The following is a 24,014-nucleotide window of genomic DNA, read 5'->3' as shown; positions in this document are numbered from 1 at the left end:
CCACATGTGGATAGTTACAAAATGTTGACCAGTTTCAAGAAAACTCCCATGAAGATTTGGACAAATCTTTACAGAAGTCCTTATACAAGCTGAGCAAATCCAGCTTACTTGCTGGGGTAAGAGGAGAGGGACCTGGAATCAAGAAACTGATGAAGGATGCCTTGTATAACTGTGATGTTAAGAGAGGCTCCATAAACAGTGGGAAAACAAACCCAGGATAACTATTCCAGGATGAGTACAATCAGGATGGAATAACGAGCTAGTAGTTAGGTTAAACATCTTGTTTATTTATTTAACAAAAACCTTCTGTGGGAGATGTTTATCTTCCTAAGGCTGGTTTATAAAAGTAAGCAGCATTAGCACAATGGGACAGCGAGTGGTTCCCTTCAGAGTGCTGCCCTCACCGGTACTTAACCTCTCTCAAGAGGGCACTGTCACAGAAGCTCAGGAAAAGAACAGCAAATTTCCCTTCTCCTTCATAAAGTCAGGGTTTCACCAGATGGATGCAATTGCAGGATTTATCAGTAATCAGGTAATTCTTCACAGAAAATACATCATGTGCTTTGTTAGTGTCAGTATCATCTTAAGCTGTCCCTTTTCCCTCTTTGCTGTTAACTAGTGACAATAAATAAAAGATATTCAGAGGTTGGAGTTTCGCAAGAGATGAGAGGAATGTGGCTGCAAGCCTGCTAATCTTGCTCACCAGCCAGAGCACAGAATCAGTTATGCAAGGCTGCATGTGGATTTTGACCAGATATAACAAACAGCTCCTTTCTCCTCTCTTTTCTGTTTCGAACAACAAAAGTGAAACTGTGAGCCATTTCCTATCATTTATCAAAACACTCTGGAAACTCATTTTCTCTGCATATTTTCTGGGAAAAAAAAGATACTTTATGCAAGTGTTGCATCCCAAAATGATGCAACCAGCCTTGGGTTTGCTGGGTAGCAGCACCTTCTGAGCTTCTTTTCTGAAGAACCCCACTTCGAGCTAACTTTCCTGCAACCTCCTTCCCCATCCACACCAGAGAGATTCCTAATTTGGGGAAGAAAAATCACCAAACCCTTCTTGGTGTCCAGTGGAGTCACAAGTTCAGCTCAGAGCAAACCAGCGAAAGGAAACTATCAAGCAGTGTGAGGAACAAGAAGTCCACCCTGAGGAGCCACCATGCTTGACTCCCTGTTGAAACATCACCTACCCATGGAACCCATGGCCAGTCAGTCTTACCATTTTGACTGAACCAAGTCTCCCACTACACCAAAATCTACAAAGAAAAACAATGAACTCTAAACTGATGCACAATCAGGTAATGGTCCAATTTGAATGAATAAACGAACAGCAGGAATCCTATAGCCTGCATCAGAAACAAGATGTATTTTCCATTCACCTTCTTGGCCAAGGAAAAAAAAAATACTGATGAGAAATTAGGCAAGCAGTGTCTTCTTTCTAAAAGGAAATGGCATCTGAATTTCATTATTGAAAGAAGAAAAGCACAAGATTTGTCAGCGATAGTTACTGCAGCGCACAGATTGTTGCTGCAATGGGTAAAGACCTTCCTAGTCAAAGGCCCTATAACATGAATCCAGCCCCTAGCACTGCTTGTCATTGTCTCCACTTGCCTCTACTCCCTCCCTTTTTAACACTAACCAGCTCTTCCTATGTTCTGCTTCAGCTGCTTTTCACAACAGCCAAGGCAGAAGCATCATGTTCCAGCAGCCCCTTCCAACACCCAGTACCCAAACCACAGAACAAACAAAGATTTGCTCCACTGTAGATCCATTACCTGATAAAACCACCCTGCAAACAAGGAGTGTGGAGTTCATCCGAGCCCAGCTCATCCTCTGCTTTCCTACCTCCACCAGCACACTCTGATTGTGTAATCCTATTTCTCTCTCCAGGAAGCTGCATTGCAGCAATAGCTGTGGAGCAAAAAAAAACAGGGCTTGCTTTATACTGAAGCTGAGAGGGGAGAACATGACAGTGAATGGCAGCTCAGTCCATATAAAGGTAAATCCCATCCCTCACACCTGCAGCTCAGTCCATATAAAGGTAAATCCCATCCCTCACACCTGCAGCTCAGTCCATATAAAGGTAAATCCCAGCCCTCACAGGGGCCCATCAGTGGCAGTGTGCTCAGCTGTGTCTGAAGTGATGAGGTTGTTAAGGATGGAGAAGTCATGGTCTGTAGCCTGGCCACAGCACCCTATGCAGGATTATCCTCTGGCCTGTTGCCATAAAGCATCTTATGCTTCAAATCTGTCCAGAGCAGTTTGGTTTGACTTCTAACAGCTTTTTTACCTGCCGTGTTCTCTAATTCCCACTGAGGCAATAATTTATAAAATCAGATATACACAGTGGGAGCCATTAAAAATGTTTCAGTACAAACTTACTACCTCCATCCTGCTCCTAGTATCCTAATTTTTTTCGGTGAACATCTCAACATCAATATGAAGCAAGAACCTTGCAAAAAATGTGGAATTCATGACAGATGTGGAAAGAGAGTTCACAGAGAACAAGATGGCTGGTTTCCATTATTTGAGAAGGAACCTGACAGACAAATTGGGAGGAAGCATAATACAAACAGAAAATATTACTGCTATTAGATTACACTAAGTTTATTTAAAATACTTGATTTTCATTATATTTATGTTACTTACACACATTCCTGTAGTACTGCCAGACCAATTAAAATATATGATTTGATTTCAGTTGTGTTTGCTGTCAAGAGATGCTGCCAAGAACCCCCGCACACTTCATCTTTCACTGAAAGAGGAAGCCAAAACTGGCATTCTGTGGTGATGTTCAGTCTTTAATCAAAATTGAGCTTGATGAGTTACAAATACAAATGAGGGCTATTATTCTTTCCTTTCCCTGCAAACTAATTTTCTTTTCCTGTTTTCCTCAAAGGCTTCTGAAGTCTGTATTCCTGCATTACCTCATTCAGAAAGGAAAAGGCCTGGAAGGCCAAGAGGTGGTCTCTCTTGTGAAAAAAAATCTGTAGGGCTGTTCATTTGCTGGGAGGAAAGAGGAAGGGATGATTTTATATTGAGAGTACAGGCAACAAAGCTAGCATGAAATCAGCCAGCACTGGGAAGAAATTTCCATGAGGAACTTGCTGCCCTGTGCTTTGCCCAGTGCAAAGCTTACTGATGGAATCTGGATGCTTTAAAATTGACCCAAACATCAAAAATAGGACACCACAAAAACATCATCACTAATTTAAGTGTTTTCCCAACACCCAATGTTCTGTTCTGTGAGAAACCAGTGATGGAACCAAGGTTACAAGGGGAGGGGGAAAAAAAAAAAGCCCTGAATAACCCCCAACAAACAACTAGAAAGAAAACCTCGTGCTGGCAATTCACACTCTTGGGTAACACTTTTCCAAGTTTCCTGTAAGCATTCCACCCAAAGGCAGCTGTGTTCTGCAGGCTGAGCTGTCCACTGACACTGTGGGCAGGGCAGCACCTCTCCCACTGCTGATTCCCCCAGCTCACCCTGTCCTCTGCCAGCTTCCCGTTCACACGAGCAGCTCCTTCACCCAGCAGCACAGTGCATGCTCTGCCGTGCCTCCTGCAGAGCTGTAATGGTCTTCTAGGCAGAAACATCTGTTTTTAAAGCTGACAGGTGGGACCAGGAGCTCTTAAAACAGATCTGAGAGACCATCAACACAAGGGTTGGAAAGCTGTGTAGGAAGAGCAGCGGAAATGGAGAGAACATCACACCAACACTGCAGGCAGGCTGAAAAGCTCCAGGAGAGGAAATGTGGTGATTGTGACGTGAAGATGGCAGAAGAGATGAAAGGAAATGCAGGAGAGAAGCTCTGATCCCTCTTCCAGGATCATCCATGCTGGATGTCCCAGCTCCACAAAGCTGGGACAGTGATGTGGTCTGTGGGGAACAGAGAGCACACTGACACAGGAACCTGAACCCAAACCTCTCCATGGCCCAGCAAAAGGCACCCTAAAGAAGCCAGCACAGTATACAAATGCACTGTAAACCAAAGGAAGCACGTACAGGTTTCTCCCACAACAGCAGCCCCCTCCTGAGGCAAAGGAACAGCTTTCTGCTTGGGAAAATATCTCAGGGATGCACTCCCAGAACAGTCACCCTCATACGGGTTCCACCAGCTGCCCACACCTTGGAAAAGGCACATTGTCACAACCCAAGAAGGCCAGGGTTAAATTGGATTAATGTATTCCAACAGGTGCCAGGTAAGGATTGCCCAATTTCTTTGCTGTTATCCAGCCAATTTTCAAGGTACTTGAACTTGCCAGGTTTCAAACTTCAGACATTTTGAGGCCATTGCTAAAAAATTCCTAAGCAAAACAGAATTATAAATGGGCACAATAGCTGCAAAGCAATGTATTTTCATTTGTAAAATTAAAACTGAACTTTGTTTGGAGACAGCAAGGGAAATTCCTGCTGGAAGAAGGAATATTTTAAAGTGTTTGACATAAGAGAAAGCTGGGATAGGTTTAGAAGTTTTTTCCACTCTCCGAATTACAGCTACACAGCTAAACCAGTAAGTTTGGCACTTCATCCTGTCACCTGGAGTGCATTTGAGACATACTGTCTTTTTACATGAATTCTTTAGCAAGCTGCAGAACATCTCCCAGAAACACCAGCAGAACTAGATGTTGGTGTTTAAACTGCCAAGTTTCCCAAGAGTCACAAGGAGGTAAACACACCCTGCCAATGCCAAGTTGCATTTCAGGAAAATCACAAAATCTAAATGGGAAAGTCACCAAGTCTAAAGCTTTACTGCCTTCAAAGTGTCTTGCACCTTGCCACAGAAGTTCTATAGTACACTGCCTTTCAGCCAGAGCCCCAAGGAGGAGTCTGATACAAGCATTCACACAATACATAATACATACACAAATACCTTATCTCCTGCATAAAATCTGAGAAAGGTTCACTGAAATAATGGCAGAAGACATTACAAAGGGGAATTAAGTGTGAAAAACTAAGTTCACATTTCTTCAAGCTGACAGCATTCACTTACTAAAGGCAGTACTTTTAGTTGAGTGACTTTGGTGCTTTCTCACATCAAACAGGACAGCATAGCTTTATCATTTTATAGAAGTTGAGTTCACCACTAGGGCAGACCTGTGTTCTGGACACAGCAGGTGCCCAACCTTAACCCTTCACAAAGGCACTTAATGAGATCAGCTCCTTGATGGTGCCATAAAATAATTCCATGACTGTCCAGCCCTTGCTAGGACATGCATTCATTTCCACAACAGGATTTACAGCCGTAGAAGCTGTCACACACAAAATTCAAAGTACTGCAAATGCACAAACTAGGAAAAGAGAACCTAAACTTCATGCTGCAAAAAGTGGGATTTCCTTTCAAAAAGAAACTCATACCCTCTGAAAATATCCTCCCTGCTGCAAGCAGATGTATCTCTACTGGACAGGAAGAAAGACAAGCTGCTTCTTCCCCACAGCCAAGAGCTGCAACACATAAGCAAGATTCCTACCACATTTTTCTACGAAATTTCTAGTACAGGCTAAATAAGGAAAATGAAGAGTAAAATATTTTCTGAAAGGAAAGACAAACAATTTAATAAAAGGATACACTACAGAACCTTACTCCCACAGATCAGAAGAGAGCCTGAAATCCACAGAAATAGTTTACAACAATATTCTCTGTTTTAGACACTTTGCATGCTTTGGAAAACCCCCAGAATACTGTTTTTGCACAAACACCATATGGCTAAAAAATACCATTTTCTCTGTTTTCTGGACCACAGCTGTCATTTCAGGCAACAGAACTGTGATATGATAAAACAGATCACAACATCCAGAAAACCAAGAGAGGACAGAGGTGGGTTTCAAGCCACAGAAGAGTGGCTGGAAGAATTGCCTACTCTTAGTTGGTAGGAGCTCTGACCCCTAAGGCAACTTCTTCTGTATATAAAGAAGAGAAATTTGAAAGCAAATCCATCTGTAAAAAGAATAGGGTGTTTTCAGCCTCTGGAAAGATAAATCTGTTATGTAACTTTTAAAGCATATCCATCCTTCCCCAGGCAATGGGCCCACAGTGATAATTATCTGTGTGGTGGATTCTTGGTCTTTAAGCTTCACTGCTCCTGACGTATCATTTTTGCATTACTTACCTGTACTTTCACAGCTCCCTACATGTCAGCACCAGCTGCTTTACTTCTGATGGAACCCAGCTCTTTTATGTTACTTATTCTTTCAAATGGGATAAGACACCTCACTGTTTGATTCAGACTTATCACTATGCCTGAAAAACTCTTAAGAGCTTAAAAAGAACTGCAAAAGAAGAACAGACACTACTGGAGAAGCCTGCTTGAACAAAAGTCATGCACACAGACAGACAAGGTGCAACATACAAGTAGGAATAAAAACCTATTTGAAAACAATAATGATGAGAAGGGTCTTACATGAAATCTAAGAATTACTCAAGATCTATTCCTTTCTTCTCCTCCCTGCTTCCTCTGACAAAGGCAAAGCCAAGAGCAACAGAGACTCATCCAAGTTCAAAGAGTCCCCATTTGATTTGAAGTTTCTGGTATACAGCCAATCCAGCAAGATTTAAAGATACAACTGGGTTGTATCTTTACAATAGAGACACAACAGTGAGTGCTACCCTGCTCATTTAGCACATACACATACTGCCACTCAACACCCTTCTTTTTCTGAGACGCTTCCACATGCTGTTTTCATTTGGGTAAGAAAGGAAGGGAATTTAATTTGTAATTGAAACAGACAAAACTTTAACAGTGTTTCTGGAATGGCCTCTCAATCCTCGAATTCATGAAACAAAGCTCAGAAGCCAAGAACCAGATCCAACTGGCCTTAGAGCAGCTGTGAACTCTAACCCTGTGAACCCTAAAAATCCCTGAATTTATGAGGTTAAGCAGTAGCAGAGGTACATCATGACATGACCTGAGCTGTTTTAATTCAGGCCCAACACCCAGAGCACAACAGAGGAAGACTCTGCACCTCCCAGGGCAGCAGTGGTGCCTTTGCAGCTGCACCTGCACACACAGGCAGGGCAAGGGCAACCACCCAGAGACCCCCAAGCTGCTGGTGGGGGCAGCAAGAGCTGGTATGTATGAACATACGCATGGCAGGCAAGAATCTGAATTTCTCCCTGCTTATTAAAAAATCCAGATTAGGACATTCTCCTTGACCAATGACACAGCTGCCAGCAGGACACCTACTGATTTGTTTGGTGTTTATTTGCATGCTGTGCTTTCTTGCTGCCTCTGGGCATAAATACCCAATTTTATCCACTTATTGGAGTTTACTTTGTGTCTGGATGCACAAGACACCTCACTGTACAGTATGTCTCCGAGGCTGTCATCCCTCAGAAGACTAAAAGCGTAATAAAAGACTAATAAAATAGTTTCATTGCTTTTTTCCACACGTATTTTACAAGAGGTCAGCTTGTCTAAAACATGGCACATTCACTGACTCAGGTCTCCATTCATCTGCAGATCTCTGAATCACTGTCCTCTGCACTTGGGATTGTCCAGGAGGAGCCACACACAGACTGCAGACACAGAAGACCTGAACACTGATTCCCTGTCCACAAGGCTATCCAGCATGTAAATTGCAGTAACAGCTTTCTTTCTCTCTATCAGCTTCCCTGTCTGTACAGTCAGACCAGTGATGTTTGAGGAGTGCTTTAAACATTAAGCTTGAGAAACACTACAAAATCCAGGTATTTTCCTTCTTTGCATATGCTGTGCTTCATTGTGGTGAGCTGTGAGCCAGCATTTGAATCATTGACCTCCAAGTCTGTATTTGTAACTCCAGCTAGTGAAGACAAACTGCTCCTCAGACAGAATTTGCCCAATACTCACACTACAGAAAAGACAATTACAACAAAAAAACAATGCAACGAGCGCTGCAAAACTGTCAATTCAATTTATAACACAATAACCAGAAAATAACAGGATTCAGTAGGTAATTTCGTTACTGTAGAGCTTCCAGAAGGCAACCCCACTATTATTCTCCTTTTATACCAGTTGTCTTTCAACCTCTACCGAATTACTAGCTTCAAATTATACGAGCAAGACCCTTTTAAGAGCCCAGAGCCCATACCCATCAACTGTGCCTTTGAACTGTAGGGCAAAATCCAGTATTTGTAAACCTGAACATTCATTACTGATTACAAAATTACTTGGAAATCTCCCACAGTAGCTCAGTTTCTTTGCATATAGTTTCCTTCTCTGTTTATTTCATAAACAGAGAAGGAGAATCGCAGAGTCAAATGCCAAGCTAGGCAGAGACAATGTAAGAGCCCCACATTACCTGAAACACTGTAAGGCAAGTGATGCTAAGGATGTATCAAACCAAAGCATGAGGTACTGGCTTGGTTTTTGCATCACCAGCACCGGCTGGAGAACAGGAAACTGAATAGCTCGGCCGAAGTGCAGCACCAGGCCTCCACTAACACCATTACTCAGCTGCCTGCAACACCTCAGAGCCGGGGCGCCCCGCACGCACAGCCAGCGCCGCTCTCCCCCCGGTTCGCAGCTGTTTCCTCACGGCTTTTGTGCCCTCCCGTTCCCTTTGCCGCCCTCTCCACGCCGCAGGTCCGTGCCGGGGCCCACCCGCCTGTCGGCGGTGCCGCTGCCGGGGCACGGAGCATCCCAGACCCGCCTCCCGGTGCGGCCGAACGCGCGGGGAACCACGAACCCTCCTGCGCCCCGCGGTCCCCGGGGACGGCGCCGGGACCCGCCGGGGTCCAGCCGCACGCTCGGTTCCGGCAGGGCAGGGCCCCCCAGAGCGGGCAGGACGGCGCCGGCCCCTGCAGCCCCCGCCGGCCCCTGCAGCCCCTGCTCGGCAGCGGAAGCCCCGCGGTCGCGGCCCGGCGCCGCCCCGCTCCCCGCAGGGTGCGCCGCGCCGGGAACTCGGCGGAAGGGCATCAGCGAGCGGCGGGGGACGCGGGGCTACCCCGGCAACGCGGGCACCGCTGCCTGCGGAGATGGAGGCCCGCGGGGAGTCCCGCTGTCGGGCGGGAGCGAAGGGCGGCGAGGACTGCGGGCGCTCACCGGGAGGTGCAGGCTGCGCGTCCTGCGGTGGCCGCGCCGGGCTGCGCTGCGCCGCGCTGCGCTGGGCTGGGCCGGCCGCGCTCCCGCCGGCCCCGCCGCGCCCCGCCCGCCCTGCGCGGTGCAGCCAATCGGCACCGCCGCCCGCGGCCCCGCGCCCGCCGTGGCCAATGGGAGAGCGCGGCCGGGGCCCGCCCGGGGGGGGGGGGGGGGCCGGCGGGGACCCTCAGGGTCGGCGGGGCCGGGCCGCTGGTGCCCCCTCGGTGAGGGACTGCCCGGCCTCTTCTCCACCCGCCCCGCGTCCCCCTGCTCCCTGGGCCACCGCCGACAAGGGCAGCAGAGCAGAGCCTCTTGCCTAACCCCGATGGGAATCCGTGCCTGCGCTGTTACAGGTCCCCAACGACCCACTGTCCTTTACTTATTGCTTCGTGTTCACCTGCTGCCACTTGGGACATACTTAATTTAGCCAAGACAGCAACTGACGAAGTCCTTTGGTCTTCTAACTCTGATTAGAAATACAAATTAAAGCTAGGGTGATGTCAAATTCCAGATTTAAAACCCAAATCTTCACCAGCATTTAAGCCTGGCCTAACAAACCTGTTTTGTTGTGGACAGTAGTGGACTGAAGCAGCTCAAATCCCACAACGAGCCCTTCTGCTCAGTTGCTGCTTGGTTCTGCTTCAGCAATGTGGTATTTGCAGACACAGTACTGCCTTTGAGGCTCCAACCCAGTAATAAATAATGTTATGTATCTTGTCCACAGCAGAACCTATGGCACGTGTGTTGAACCCTGCCTGGACCTTCATCTTACAGAACTCCATGTCTCATTCACAGTCTTGATTTTCTTCCAAACCTAAGAGCTGGTTACCAAAGGGCAATAAGAGCTGCTGAAATGTACACCTCCATCCCTTCTCCCCTCACGGGCACTCTCTCCCCGTCCAGGTGACTTCACAGAGCTGGGATTCATAACAGATGCACACTCGGTCACAGGAAAGGGGAGCTGCCAGACCCTGCTCAGCCCTCAAGGACCTCTATCAAAAAGCTCCAGGGAGTATCCTGGAGCAGCTACTGTGGCAGAGCAGCTGAAGGCCACTAGGTAGGAGAGCTGGGGAGGACACAAGCAAGGCAGGAACGCTGCGGGCTCTGAGAGCCAGAGCTGTTCTTTTGTGCTGCAACACCATCAATTTGCAGATGGTGATACAGGATCCTTCTGTCCCTGCACGCACCACTCGAGGCTAGGCCATCTACGCCTCCTCATTTCCACTTACCCTGCCCAGAACCCTTATGTCTGTCAGTTTGTTCCAGTAAGAAAGATTTAATAGTCCAAAATCACAAGAGATGAGGCAGTTTATCCATTCAGATGACAGCGAGGCATTTGTGTCATAAAGGATTAGGAAGCACTAGAACAGATTACTGGGAGAAATACAGGATATCTATGATGAGAGCCTTTGATAACAAACACTTATCAAGATTCTCAGATGAATATGATTCTGCTTTGAGAGGAATACAGAGCAGATAATTGCTTGGTGCCCTTCTGATTGTCCTACAATGTAAACCTGCTACTGATATCCCATAGAACAAGAACAGAGCAGCAAACTTTACTTTTTTCGTACTATTTTCTGTCCAACTCACTGTCAACTTTCTTGCCTAGTTTATTATATGTATTTTTACTTCACTCTGAGGCAAGAATTATGTTACTTCTAATTATTATTAACATCTTATGTATCTCACTATCTGATGAGCATCCCGTTTGACTATTTGCTCTTAGAGAATACACTCAGCTTGCTCGCATCGCAAAGGATGTTCCTTTGCATCTCTTCTTGCTCACACCAGTGGGGCTGGCCTGGACAATGTGTAAATAAACATACACACTTATATACCTAGATATTTTTTTGTTACTGCCTTTAGGTGCAGGTATTGTTAAAGAAATTCCATCTGCCATCTGCTGGGGGAAACTTTCTCTGAGGCAATGTGCTGTACTGACACAGATGACTGCTCCGCTGGCAGCATGAAGAGGGAGTTATTTCTCAAGAGGAAGCTTTATTCTGTTAATGCACCAACTTCCAGCATGGATGCAAAGGACACACAAAAAGTCAGGGTCAAGATGAGTCTGTAATAGAACACAAACCTCTGGACCTATGTCACAGCATGACAGCCTGGAAGCAAGAATGAACTCATTTCCAAATCCTACTTCACTTGAACCTCCAAAGTGTTCAGGTTACAAATACCATGATCACAGTCATGAGATGAACTGCATTTTAAAGACAAGTTGCTAAGCATTAAGTGAAAAATTCTCAATTTATTTTTTTCAATCTTTTTGCAGACTGAAAAACCTCTGCAAGCCTATGAGACAGGCAGCTATCCTTGCCGTGCCATAACAAGCAGACAGGAATTCAGCACCCACCTTTTAGATGCAGTCTTCAGTTTCCTGTACCCAACACTCAGCACCAATAACTGTCTTTCAAATCAGCAGCAGCATTTGGCTGTCACACTTGTGGCAATGACTCCAGGCAATGTGGCTTCAGGCACAGGACTGAGGAAAATGAGATTGCTAATACACCCGGCACTGCTGCATTGGCAGCACAGTTACACGTAACTCCAAAGTGGACCCAGATATCCATTGCCATCAAAATAGTTGGTCTGTTCTTTCTTTATACCCCCAGCAACAGATCCCCACTGATGGCCCTGAGTGGATCACAGGAGTCAGTTGGATTAGGTCTCATTGATCCAATCAAGAAGTACACTTGCAATTAGGTTTCCTGGGAATCAAAAACATCAGAATTCAGATTGCAAAACTGTTATAACCAACACTACAGAAGGGGAAAATATACAACTGGAACACAAAATATGCTCAAGTATAAGTATCAGATACACAAAATTATTTCCCCAAATTTTAAGATGTTGTTTACCAGAATAAGAAAAAACAAAGCAAACAGAACGGAAATGTAAATGCCAGGGACAAAGCCCCTAATCCTCTGGTGAAAAGGGAAAAGGACTGGAAGCAGTGATAGATATAGAAGTCCACAAATGGTTGAGTTAATGAACAGACAATCTCATGATAGTTATCTGCTATAAAACTTTGAGATCCTATTAAGTCCTCATCTTCTAAGGAATGAAAAGTCCTCACCACACACACACACACACAAAGTACCTCCACTTTTTCCTAGTGTTTCCTGAAAACCCTGAACTACTGGAGGCTATGAGCTCCTAAAGCTACTGTCAAGAAGTAGGCAGTTAAACACCACCTTTTTTCAGGATTAGTTCCATTGTAACTACATCTGCAAGTCTAGAAGTGCAGAACCACACATGCCACCTAAACTGTTACTCCAAAATACAGTATTGTCAAACTAGAAAAGAACAGGGTGTTGAACAAACTGTAAAATGTTTTGACTCAAAGTGTTGTACAGCAGATGGAGCTACAAGGATGGCCTACAAATAGCCACCTACTCTTGAGAATACCCAGCAATGATAAATATACAGAATCTATCCCATCAAGGGAGTGTCTTCAACTTTTTTCTGCTACAAAATGTCGCACAGATGTTAACAACAAAGCAACTCTGAAAGTTTCACATCAACAAAGATTTAAAAGAAATAAATGCAATTAGTTTGCAATGTTTATTTGGGTGTCACATAAAAGTTCAAGTTTTTGTCCTGACCAGTATCTATAATTGTGTCACCTTTGCTTAAGAGAGAGAAAAGCAGGAGAGGAGTGAGGACTGAGAAAAGGCATTTATTGTTTCACCATATGGCAGTGACTAAAGTGAAAATCAATTTGTTTCAAACCAGATTCCTCCTGGAAGATCATGTCTATCCATTACCATACTTCCCAAGAAGATTTGGACACTCCTTCCTTTTACCAGAACTAAGTGCACTGCAAGGGCTCCACAGGTTCCCCTTGACCTCCTGTATGTTCCTCATCCTGAAAATGATCCATCTGGATAACCTCTGGATTTGCCAACCACATCCAGAAATGCTCACAACTGCCTGATGACTTTATTTAGCAAAAGAGAGTCAGTTTCCCAAATGAAAACTTAATCTCCACAGCCAAGTAGAAATATTCATAGGTTTTAAATAAAGAGCATACTTTTTCTTCCTTAACAGAAATTAAGGACTTGTAGGTGAGTTTCTCTTGATAATTCCAAAGACTTTGAGAAATCCTGTAGGAGAAATACAACAGGACTCCCTAACTGCTCACATTATTTCACATCAGTTTGAATTGTTTCTTGTATAGCCTTCAAAAAACCATTACTGAAATAAGCAGCTACATTCAAAAATAGTTGAATCTACCAAAGTTGATAACATAACAAACCAACAAATGCTAGTTTGGGACTCTTTGGGTTAAAATACAGTTTTTTATCTTTGAAGTTTAAATGAGGGCTCTGAAAGAGAAGTTTTGTATTAATCTAGGCATATATGTGCTAACATAATGTAATTTTTACTTTGACTGTACTAACAGGCAATAGCCATGATTATCTAATGACTTTCATCCCATTGAAGAACACAAAAAATAGGCCTTCACACACATAAGCAGGTTATGAAATCCCTGGCCTACACCAAATGTAAAACAGGCTTTCAGGAAGTCCATCAGATGCTTCTAATGAATGCCTTGCACACTCCCACAAGTCCCAGGCTGGAACAGCTCCATCACTGACACCCTCCTGGTGCTGAGGAATGCAGTGGGCACAAAGATTTCCATGGCATTGTCATATGGCAAACTGATATAAAACAACAGTGCACATAACATTTATAAAAGTATGAGCAGATTTTTAGTTTCATTAATAACACAGGAGAGATTTAATAAATATGTTTTATTTTAATCCAGAAGTAAGATATTGGAGGTTTCCTTTTGTGTGGGCAAGACATTCCCTACTCCCAGCCTCACATATATGTACTGAGGACACAATTCCAAATATCTTAAGAGCTGTAATATCTCCCTTCATGTGGTACCTTCTCACCCTCAACCTGCCTAGGACAGAATAGCTTAGAATTCCTGCAGGACAATATAGGGTTGATCTCCTATACTCCAAAAACCCTGTGGAGTATTTTTAGAGGCTGAAACAAAATGCATCTTGTCTCCTTTCAATTCAGACAGTGGCCCTAAACTGGAGAGATTTATATAGGACAAACTGACAATTAAGGGCCAAGTTTCATAAACAAATTTCTTAAAGAATGTTTAATTCATGACAAACAAGCTTTGTCCAGAACATTGTTTCACAAGTGTCCACAAATACAAATAATGTGTGGAACTGGGATAAGACTGAGAACGGTGTCCATGCTGTGTAAACTAAAAAGGGAAATGCACGACATCTGCAAATCAGCCACATGGAAAAGGTGAAATACTTCTTTGCCACACTCTAAAAGTGAAGTCATCAATCCCAAAGAGCAAGTCACCGTGTCACTGCCACTGTCTGGCATCCAGCAGGTACTCAGAAACATCAAAGAAATCATGTCCAAGTGCACAAGTCCAAGAAATGAAGTGCCAAAACCAGAAAACTAAAGCAAAACTGCATTGCAATAATTTCTGAGAACACAATTCCACCAGGAAGATGCTCTTCTTGGGATAAAAATCCTTAACAGAACATCAAAATAGCCCTTCTCCTTGGGTAAAGATATTCTCTTTTCTTGTGGGCCTGTCATGTTAGGTGCTCAGCCATGATCTTCCACAATTCCTGCAGGAGCAGAAAACATACAGAGGTAATTACATAACCAGAAATATTATATCGTGCATGTTTCTCAATAACAGAAGTTTACAGCTAATTGACTTCTTTGTAGATATTAGAATATTATTCCCTGAACTCTGAACTGGGAAAGGAATTACTAAAAGTGTGAAATGAAAGCTCTCCTACAAGAAAATTGAAAAGAGATATTGGTCCCATTTTCCAGTTCAATCACAAAAATGGCATTTTACAAAGCAAAAGTCTCTTATCCTTGGAGGAACTGAGTGCAATCTCAGTCACTCTACTGCTGGTGATAGAAAATCAACTCTGCCCCAGCCAAAACCAGGACATGTCAGTCTAGTACAGATTATGTAAGCACAAACAAGAATCATTTTAAATCAGAAAAGCTAAATGGAAATAAAAGATAATGTTTATTCTCCTGTTCTTAATTCATGTTACAGAAACAGCTGATAACTAATTTGAGATGATTAGCCTGACACATTACATTTATTTTCATGAATGCCACTTACCAACTGCTCAATTCGCTCATAAACAAGGAACTGGCAGAAATCAAGTTTAATGGGCTCCACTGTATATTTCATTTTTCCATCTTGGAGGTTCTCCAAATCATTTAGAGTGTTTCTAAAGTGGCTGTAGGCTTCACATGTAATATCCATATGTCTTAAAGTGAAGTTCAGCCTGGCAAAAGAGTACTTTATTTAGAACATCTCTCCTAAACTGGCATCTTAAGGGGGTGTGTAGCTTCCCTCAGCTAATGAAGAAATGTGTCTTCTCAGCATAATTAACTCCCTGCAACAGCCAAAAAAATGTACACCCCCCATTCCTGAAAAGCAGAAAAGATGTTATGTCAGCATCAATACACAGTAACTCTTGGATGAATCCTTCCATTGATTTTAGGGCACTTTGCCATAACAAAATCATTGGCTTGGCTTCCTGGACATGCACCTGGCAACAAACCACAGGAAGAGTTACTGCTTACATATCTCTAGAGATTTAAGCAAAGCCTATTTGTGTATCAGCTTATGGATGGACTCCAACTACTTCAAAACATTCATTGATTCTTTTAAAGCAAACAAGAGAAACTGTTCTAGAGTTGCTCAAGCTAGGAAATAAATACCCTAATTCTAAACCACTTCATTCCACCCTGTGACCTTAAAAATATATAGCAAATGTTGTCAGGCATTACAGAATACATCAATCTAGCCACCTATTTATCCTTTTTTTGCACAGAGGTTATCTCAGGTGAGGCAAAGATAGGACAACAACAGGCAAACTCTTGTTAAACTCAAATTCTGGACTGATAAAAATTAAGCATGTAGGAAAAAAAAAAGAAGCTTGTACTGAGCATGTACTGCAGCCTGTGATCATCTGATACAATGAAAATCAGAAGCCAACCTTTAATTAAAACACACAAAGTGTTTAGTGCTTTTTATATTACATTCTTGGTAATGCTCACCTCTTTTCCAGTGCTAAATAAACTGTACAAGAACTTCTCAAGTTGTGTGTGATTCTATACAGAGTTCTGAACAAGGCATCTGTCAGGTCATCATCATAGAACACTATAAAAAACAAGATGAAGAGCAAATGTATAATTAAGGATATAATTTACTTAAGTGTCCTTTATGAAACAACAACAGGCCTTATTTGATTGCTCCAATCAAAGCAGTCACTCTTTTATCTAAGTGAAAAGTACATTTTTAATGGCAACAGCTGGCCCTGTAAGAGTATTCACTGCTGCTATTTATGCCAGGCTTTCTTTAAGTTTTCTCTCATCAGAATGGGAATCATTTTTCAGACAATTTACAAGCTTTGACAAAAATTCTCTCATCCAGGAAATAAACTTGCTAAAAAGCTAAATAACCAGGATATTAAGAGAGTAGAGAGCCTCTTACAAAAACCCACACCAGGCCATAATTAGTTTACAGTCAGATCTCCTCTGAATGCAGTCTCACAACTCCTTTCAATACCGGAACTAAACCCAATTCTCCTTTGTCTATAGATCAAAATAGTGGTTTTCCTATACAGATAAGCTAGCTTGTAATTTCAAAGTCCTTCACATAAATAAGGGAAAAAGCAGAAAAGTGATATCCAAAATCATACACTCCATGGGAGAGTACAGCATCTGCAACTGTTACTCACATTACAGAAAATCTTAGTCTAACGACCTATTATCATTATTTGCACAGAAGTTATTCTGATTCCTTAGTTACTTGTGATTGTGTTGAGCAATTTATTTAGTCACAAAGAATTAACACACCAAAGAAAAGGAAAAGCTCGTATCTTATAACATCTGTTCTCATAATTGCTAATTTAGAACGTAAATATAAGCATATAGAAAATAAAAATACAGGCAGGAACACTTAAGGCAGAGCTTTGGCGAATTAGGTAAGGATCTGACCTATTAGATTTAAAAAGCAAGCTAGGTATGTTTAAATTATTACTCATAATGCTCAAGTGTTTGATTTAAAAGCTTACTGTTTATATATCCCTACCATCAGCTGCCATTATCACAGAACAGTGATCAAGCAAATCAGCAATCTCTTCTTCAGACCAGCTATAAGGAGCTTCAGGATCTGTAAGAAAGAAGATGGCTTTGGTGTACATGATTAAATGTCTCAAATGACTGGAGGAAAGGAACTTCTTAGCTCCTGTCAGCAGCTGCTACTCCATAAAGAGAGCACATCACTCACAGGAAATCAAAACCTTCCCTGTTCATTTTCTGAAGTTCCCCCAGTCCTCTGTGCTATGTCCAACCCTCCCAAGGCTGACTGGAAAGCCAAAGTTTTCTTCCATTTCAGAATTCACAATCCCTTAGCAAGATCACAGCTTTAGATACATTAAAACAAACACGCCTTTAAACAAAACCCCAGATACATCCTTATGTAAGTTTTGATTAATCTTCCTATTTTATCATGCTTTAAAACATTTATTCTTCATTAAAAGAATCTTTATGTGAAAGCCCAATAAACATTAAACCTTTTCAACTGGCAGTGTCAAATATTATCATTAACCACAATTTTCTCTGAGGCCCAAGAGAGGCTTTTGAATATGTAACACCAACCACCAAGCCAAATCTAAAAGAACCCATTCTAAGCACTTACCAGTGCAGAATTCATTTTTCAGCCAATCCAGTTCTTTCACTTTAATTTCCCCTCCTGGGGATGCAGAAAGATCACATCAGTCACAAATTTCAGACAGCACCTGGGCTAAAGTAGAGTCAAAATCTGACCATACAGCACCTACCTCCTGGCTCCATCAGGTGTTTGTTCAATGCAACATTTTGCTCACACATGGCCAGAAGGTCTTCACCAACATCTGTAAAAGAAGTGAAAATTATATTAAAAACAAGAATATTTTGTATGGGCCATGTATGCCTCTGAGACTAATACTCAAAGTTTTTCTCAAGCCCCTGAGACTAAGGAAAATTCAGAGCAACTCCATCCACTGATGAATGCTTCCCTAATATCCTTCTTCCCTTTGTCTTTCAGTTCTAAGCTCTGAGAAGCCCTTGAAGAAAGAAGTTAGATCCCTACACTACCTATTTCAATCTGGACAGATTATCTTGAGTTCACTGCAAGGTATCTTGCCTTTAAACTCTTGGGCTTTCTCAGCCCCTTGAGGAAGTTCCTGTTATTTTTCAGTAAATAACATAAATTGATATGTGTTAATAAAAAATTATTAACTATAAATGAACAGATGAGTCTGAAAGCACCAGGATGAAAGCACTGCTTTGGGAAGTTTCATGAAAATATTTAACTGAAAAGAACTGCCTTACCTGTGCAATAAACTCTCCTGGCAACTGTCCCCATGATAATGCTGGTAATTCCAGTGCCACCTCCAAGCTCCAGCACTGAGCAGCACCTGAACGTGTCCCTTTGAAAGAGAATGTAATCAGCCAGGAGGAAGGCAGCACGCCAGACCTGGGGACAAGGGAAGCACTTGAAACTGAGTCAGTTCTGAAGCACATTCCATGAAAATCAAGATACTACAAGGCTGAACACGTACTTGTTTACCAACGTCTTCTAAGGGGGTTGCCATAGTGTGTTCTGTGGAAATGAGAGCAGAGCAGAAAATAATTATCTCAAAATTGTTCAAATCAAGTTTCACAGTGGCAAGTTTGAAACTAAGGCTATGCTTCCCTTTCACATATAGAACTAAACACTCTTCATTCTATAGAATAATGCTAGATAATGCCAAACACCCATTTCTAACTAAGGTGCACTGAGCTTCCCATGGTATACAACTGCCCAAATCACTTCCAGAGAAAAAAGGTAAATATTTATTTGCAATATCACAGTATTGTGTTCATTATTTTCTTTCACTTAACAAACTGCTGTTCCATTTCTAGAGAAAGCGTATTTTTCTTTTGTTTTACAGAAACATATTTGCCACATTTCTCCCTGAATGAAAACTTATTTACCTATTTTAACAACATCACTGCGGGTACACTCCTGCTCTTCATCTTCAAAAGCATCTTCTTTCCCTTTCATCAGAATTACAGGGCACACTATATCCCTCAAAAGATCCTCTGCTTGCAAATCAGAGGCACTTCGAGGCCTTCTGACCACTTCCAAGTCTCCATCATCATCTAGCAGAGCTTCTACTCCTTCACTATTTAATTCTCCTTTTTTCATGTTACTCCTGTCCTTGTCACACAGATCATCTCCACTTCTGCACTGGTGTTCTCTTCCTGTGGTAACTTCTCCCACGTGTTTCCCAGATGCCAAATCTTCTGTGCTCCAAAGGAGTTTGAAATATGACAGGAATACTGTAAGAACACAGTGTGGGGGGGAAAGGTTAAACACCAGATAAGGCAGAATCTGTGCACAGCTTCCACAAGCATGAGATTTTGGCATGCATTACTTGTATTAAAAATCTGTAGAGTAAAAAATTATACAGGTAACTTGAAATATAGTTTAATTTGCTATGAAGAAATACTTCTGTTACTAAGTTCTGTCATCAGAAATTAATGAAGCACTCTCACAACCCACTGGCTGACTGAGCATCTGCACAGCCACAATGGGCACATTCATCTGAATTAGTAATATTTATTTTAACTATTGGCAGAGGGGATGCTTTCTTACAGCCTCTAAAATTTCTGTACACAGAAGTTCAAATTAAGTTAAAAGCAGAATTCATGTAAGTTAGAATTCGTTTCTTTTGGTTAAGATTACTATCCTGTAAGAAAGAAGCATGTTCTAGCAAAATCTGAGTTGAATTTTTGTTTACTGCTTTGAAAGTCATTAGGAATTCAAGCAACTTCAAGCCTTGAAATTGGCTCAGTATATAAGAGCAGAAATAAGTGCACAGGAGACAAAGATGACACTTCTGTAATTTTTTTTAAGTGTTCAAACTGATTATTCAAAGAGATTAAATGATTGAAGCTGTTCTCAATGACCAATTAATTAAAAATCTTTTACAACAATCATTCAGTGACACCAGCATCTATTAAAATCTTAATTTATTGAAACATGGACCTTGCAATTTTAATTACAGGAATCTGTACTGCCTGAATACCATACATAAAGAGGAACAAACATTCCACAGTCCTTCCATCTATGTTCATTCCCAATAAAAAGGAAGAGACAAAGTGCTTGACACCACTGCTTTCAACAATTTCACAATTTATGGAGTTCTATTCCAGTTTCTTTAGTAGGCATGATGTTCCAAGGTGGTCTATGGAAATCTGACTGAGGTGCCTCTCTAGTGAGACCATTTCTAGCTGGATCTAATAAAATCTTCAATGCCTGTCCTAGCATGAGAAAATTTAAAGTCTCTGCTGTTTGCATGATGGCCAGACGAAACTAATTGGAACAGAGGATGCCACCAGTGAATGAAGTGTTTTGTTCTCCAAGACCATTCTGATCCTCTGCATTTCTACAGCATTCAAAAGGTGGAAAGCCAAACTGACTCAAAGGGGAAGAGACTAAATCCCCATAAACTGCCCCAAAACACAGCAAAGTGGCACTGGTAGATTGTTATGGCATTAAAGACTGGCATATGACCACACAGTTCTTGTCTCAATAACCAGAGGAATTTCCCAGACGGAGCTCATCCAGAGTAGGTGGAACACATTGTCATCTCCTTCTCCTGAAAGGCTCTTTGCATCAAGCACAATCACAGCAACACATGTCAAACAGCAAGAAGACCCACCACAGCATTAACTACCTGGGTTTTGACCTGAACAGGGTCAAAATTATTATTCATTTCTTTGTCAGGCCTACTTTGATAATTTTTCACACTGTCATACACCAGAACAGCTGCAGAGCTTACTCTTTTTATGTCACAACTGGGTTTGAAAAAACAATTAACCCTTCTGTCACAGCAGGACTTTTGTACAGAACATTTTGCCAGCAGCTTCAAGGTCAGTTCCCTTGACAACTTTATAGCAAACTACAAGCTGGCAATCAGCCAGGGGCATTTGCCAACTCATTTCCTCCACAGCTTTGACTCTTCAAATTCTATGTCAGTTAAAGCCATTGAGTTTTCTTGTTGACATTTTTTTTGAAGCAAACACCCGCCCCCCAAAAAAACCCAACCCCACCAACAATAAAAAAAAACAAACCAAAAAAAACCCACCACCACAACAACAAAAAAATCAAAACCAAAAAAACACCACAAAGCCCAAAGAAAGCTGTTATGCTCCCCTGGAATAGATGGTAAATCATCACATAAACATTTAATTAAACTTAATAAATTAATTACTGATTAATTACTAATTAATTATTGATAGCTTCTGTTTTAAACTTAAGTTACACTGTTTAAAACCCCTGGGTTCTCACCTTTTGTTTGTGTATAAGAAACATCACAACCTTATTTTTAATCATGATTCCCAAAGTGCTATATTGACACTATTGCTCAATGAGCAAACACATTAAATTAAACCTTCAAGTGTGTAAATTTGGTTAATTTTTCTCAGAAAGTAATTTAAAATTTAATTTTTAAGACAGGCTGTCTATAAGTTTTCATTTCTGGAGTTAATTTCATGAGAATACAGCTAGCCCTCTTTCTAAAGACTGAGTAGGAAGTGATTCTGCTTATAACTGGAATAAAATATGTACCTGTTAATATCAACCACTTAGAGGAGGATTCAGCCTTACAAAGATATGAGTACAGTTAAAACACAGCTCCATCAGTGTCAGCATCCATTACCTGGCTGTCCAACTGCATTCAGTCTCACCATGAGGTGTCTTTGGCTTGGACAATGCAAGTGAACATCAGACAGCACAGTGTCACTTCTAAACGTGGGGTTATCCATCTCCTTCTCCATGAAATCTACCATGGGGTGCTGGTGAGAGGAACATCTGCAGCGCTCAAACAGTCCCTTAAGCAGTGCTGCCACACAGGGATTCCATTCTCTTCCACTTACAGGCATCCAGTAACAGCTCTGCTCACCAAGGGAACCTCAGGACAGTTTCTGAGAAGGTGTGATCGTGCAAGCTCCACCACGCTCCAAGACAACAAGTTACTCATCAGGATATTCAACCTAAAACCAAACACAGGCAGCTTTTAGTGGTCCAGCAGTATTTCAGAAGATATAAATCAGATCACACTGTTCATTAAAGTAGCAATGTTCCAATGCTTTTACAGAATTCTCAAATATGTAACTGTTAGTAGCTCAGTGACAGTCACTGTATATTTTAGGAAGAGCTACTAATTTGCTTGTGTTACAAACAACCTCCCCTGAAAAAAAACAAACATTACCATGACTGCAGAGAATTACAATGGTCAATCAAGGTCTTCAAAGGGAATAAGGCTATTTCCTGTGCTGACATTAACATCTTGAATGATTATGCTAAATTTGCTATTATCCAGTTGTGCTTGAACAAGATCACTGAATGGTTCAGGCTGGAAGGGACCACAGTGGCTCATCTGGTCCCACCTCCCTGCTCAGGCAGGGTCATTCTGGATCACAGGATCATCTCCAGATGGTTCCAGAATATCTCCGTTGAGGGAGACTCCACTCTCTGTGGACAATCTGCGCCAGTGCTTGGTCCCTGCACAGGGAAGTTCTTCCTCGTGTTCAGCTGGAGCTTCTTGGGCATCAGTTCCTGCCCCATTGCTGGGCCCCAGGGAGCAGCGCCCGGTCCCTGCTCTGAGCCCTCCCTTTGATATTTATACACATTAAGAAGGTCTCCCTCAGTCATCTCTTCTCAACTTCAGCCTTTCCTCGTAAGAGTGATGTTCCAGACCCGTGATCAGTTTAGTAGCTCCCTGCTGGACCATCACACATATCCACACTCAAAACACTCCAGGCTTTAGAAGCAGGGTGTCTATCTGTATCTGCGGCTCTGTTAACTTCTGCCAGCTCCGAACCTGCCCTTTCCCGGCGGGACTCGGCGCAGGAGCCAGGGCAGCCCCGCCGGGCAGTGTCCCTGGGTCAGACCTGCGGGGCTCCGCTTCCAGCGGGGCCGGGCCGAGGCTCTGCGGGCACGGGGCGGCGGCGGGAGCGCGGCCGGGACCCGACTGTACCGTGTGAATTCCCCACGGTGAAACCTACGTGGCCCGTGTCCCCACGGTGGGACCCGCCTCTCCCCGTTCCCCGCTCCTGTCCCACCTCTCCCCGTTCCCCGCTCGGGTCTCACCTCTCCCCCTTCCCCGTTCCGGTCCCGCCTCTCCCGGTGTCGCTGCGGAGCTGGCGGTTCCTTCCGGCTCCTTCCGCTGACGCCGCTGCCCGGCGGCCCCGCGGGTGCTGCGGCCGTGCGGTCACCGCTGTACCGGGGATCTCCCGTCACCGCTGTAGCGGGGATCTCCCGTCACCGCTGTACCCGGGATCTCCCGTCACCGCTGTGCCCGGGATCTCCCGTCACCGCTGTGCCCGGGATCTCCCGTCACCGCTGTACCGGGGATCTCCCGTCACCGCTGTACCCGGGATCTCCCGTCACCGCTGTACCGGGGATCTCCCGTCACCGGTGTGCCCGGGATCTCCCGTCACCGGTGTGCCCGGGATCTCCCGTCACCGCTGTACCCGGGATCTCCCGTCACCGCTGTGCCCGGGATCTCCCGTCACCGCTGTACCCGGGATCTCCCGTCACCGCTGTACCGGGGATCTCCCGTCACCGCTGTACCGGGGATCTCCCGTCACCGCTGTACCGGGGATCTCCCGTCACCGCTGTACCCGGGATCTCCCGTCACCGCTGTGCCCGGGATCTCCCGTCACCGCTGTACCGGGGATCTCCCGTCACCGCTGTACCGGGGATCTCCCGTCACCGCTGTACCCGGGATCTCCCGTCACCGCTGTACCCGGGATCTCCCGTCACCGCTGTACCGGGGATCTCCCGTCACCGCTGTACCGGGGATCTCCCGTCA

General features: G+C 43.5%; 2 protein-coding genes across 4 annotated transcripts in view; both read right to left on the bottom strand.

Annotated features, from left to right (window-relative positions):
* Positions 1–9,116, bottom strand: part of ABAT (4-aminobutyrate aminotransferase) — a 48,955-nt gene extending 39,839 nt beyond the window's left edge. Inside the window, exon 1 of one of the 3 annotated variants that reach the window (XM_005522875.3) lies at positions 9,031–9,116. The gene's annotated coding sequence lies outside the window, so the exon portion shown is untranslated. Of the gene's footprint in view, positions 1–1,781; positions 1,918–3,492; positions 3,515–9,030 lie in introns of those variants that run through there. The other 2 variants (XM_088064004.1, XM_014252703.2) reach the window with 2 other exon arrangements.
* A 4,717-nt stretch (positions 9,117–13,833) lies between these two features.
* Positions 13,834–23,325, bottom strand: METTL22 (methyltransferase 22, Kin17 lysine). The gene is made up of 11 exons (XM_005522874.3): positions 23,291–23,325; positions 21,858–22,191; positions 19,126–19,473; positions 18,711–18,751; positions 18,481–18,625; positions 17,949–18,020; positions 17,807–17,860; positions 17,198–17,278; positions 16,162–16,264; positions 15,215–15,383; positions 13,834–14,696 (listed from the first exon to the last, which is right to left on the bottom strand). The coding sequence occupies exons 2-11, from the start codon at positions 22,078–22,080 to the stop codon at positions 14,661–14,663; spliced, it is 1,272 nt and encodes a 423-aa protein (XP_005522931.3). The 5' UTR covers positions 22,081–22,191; positions 23,291–23,325; the 3' UTR covers positions 13,834–14,660.
* Between the last annotated feature and the right edge of the window lie 689 nt (positions 23,326–24,014).

Source organism: Pseudopodoces humilis, chromosome 18, assembly GCF_049639895.1.
Source record: "Pseudopodoces humilis isolate 2021_Gansu_Grassland_sample_001 chromosome 18, ASM4963989v1, whole genome shotgun sequence".
NCBI lineage: Eukaryota > Metazoa > Chordata > Aves > Passeriformes > Paridae > Pseudopodoces > Pseudopodoces humilis.
This window is presented reverse-complemented; position numbering and strand designations above follow the sequence as displayed.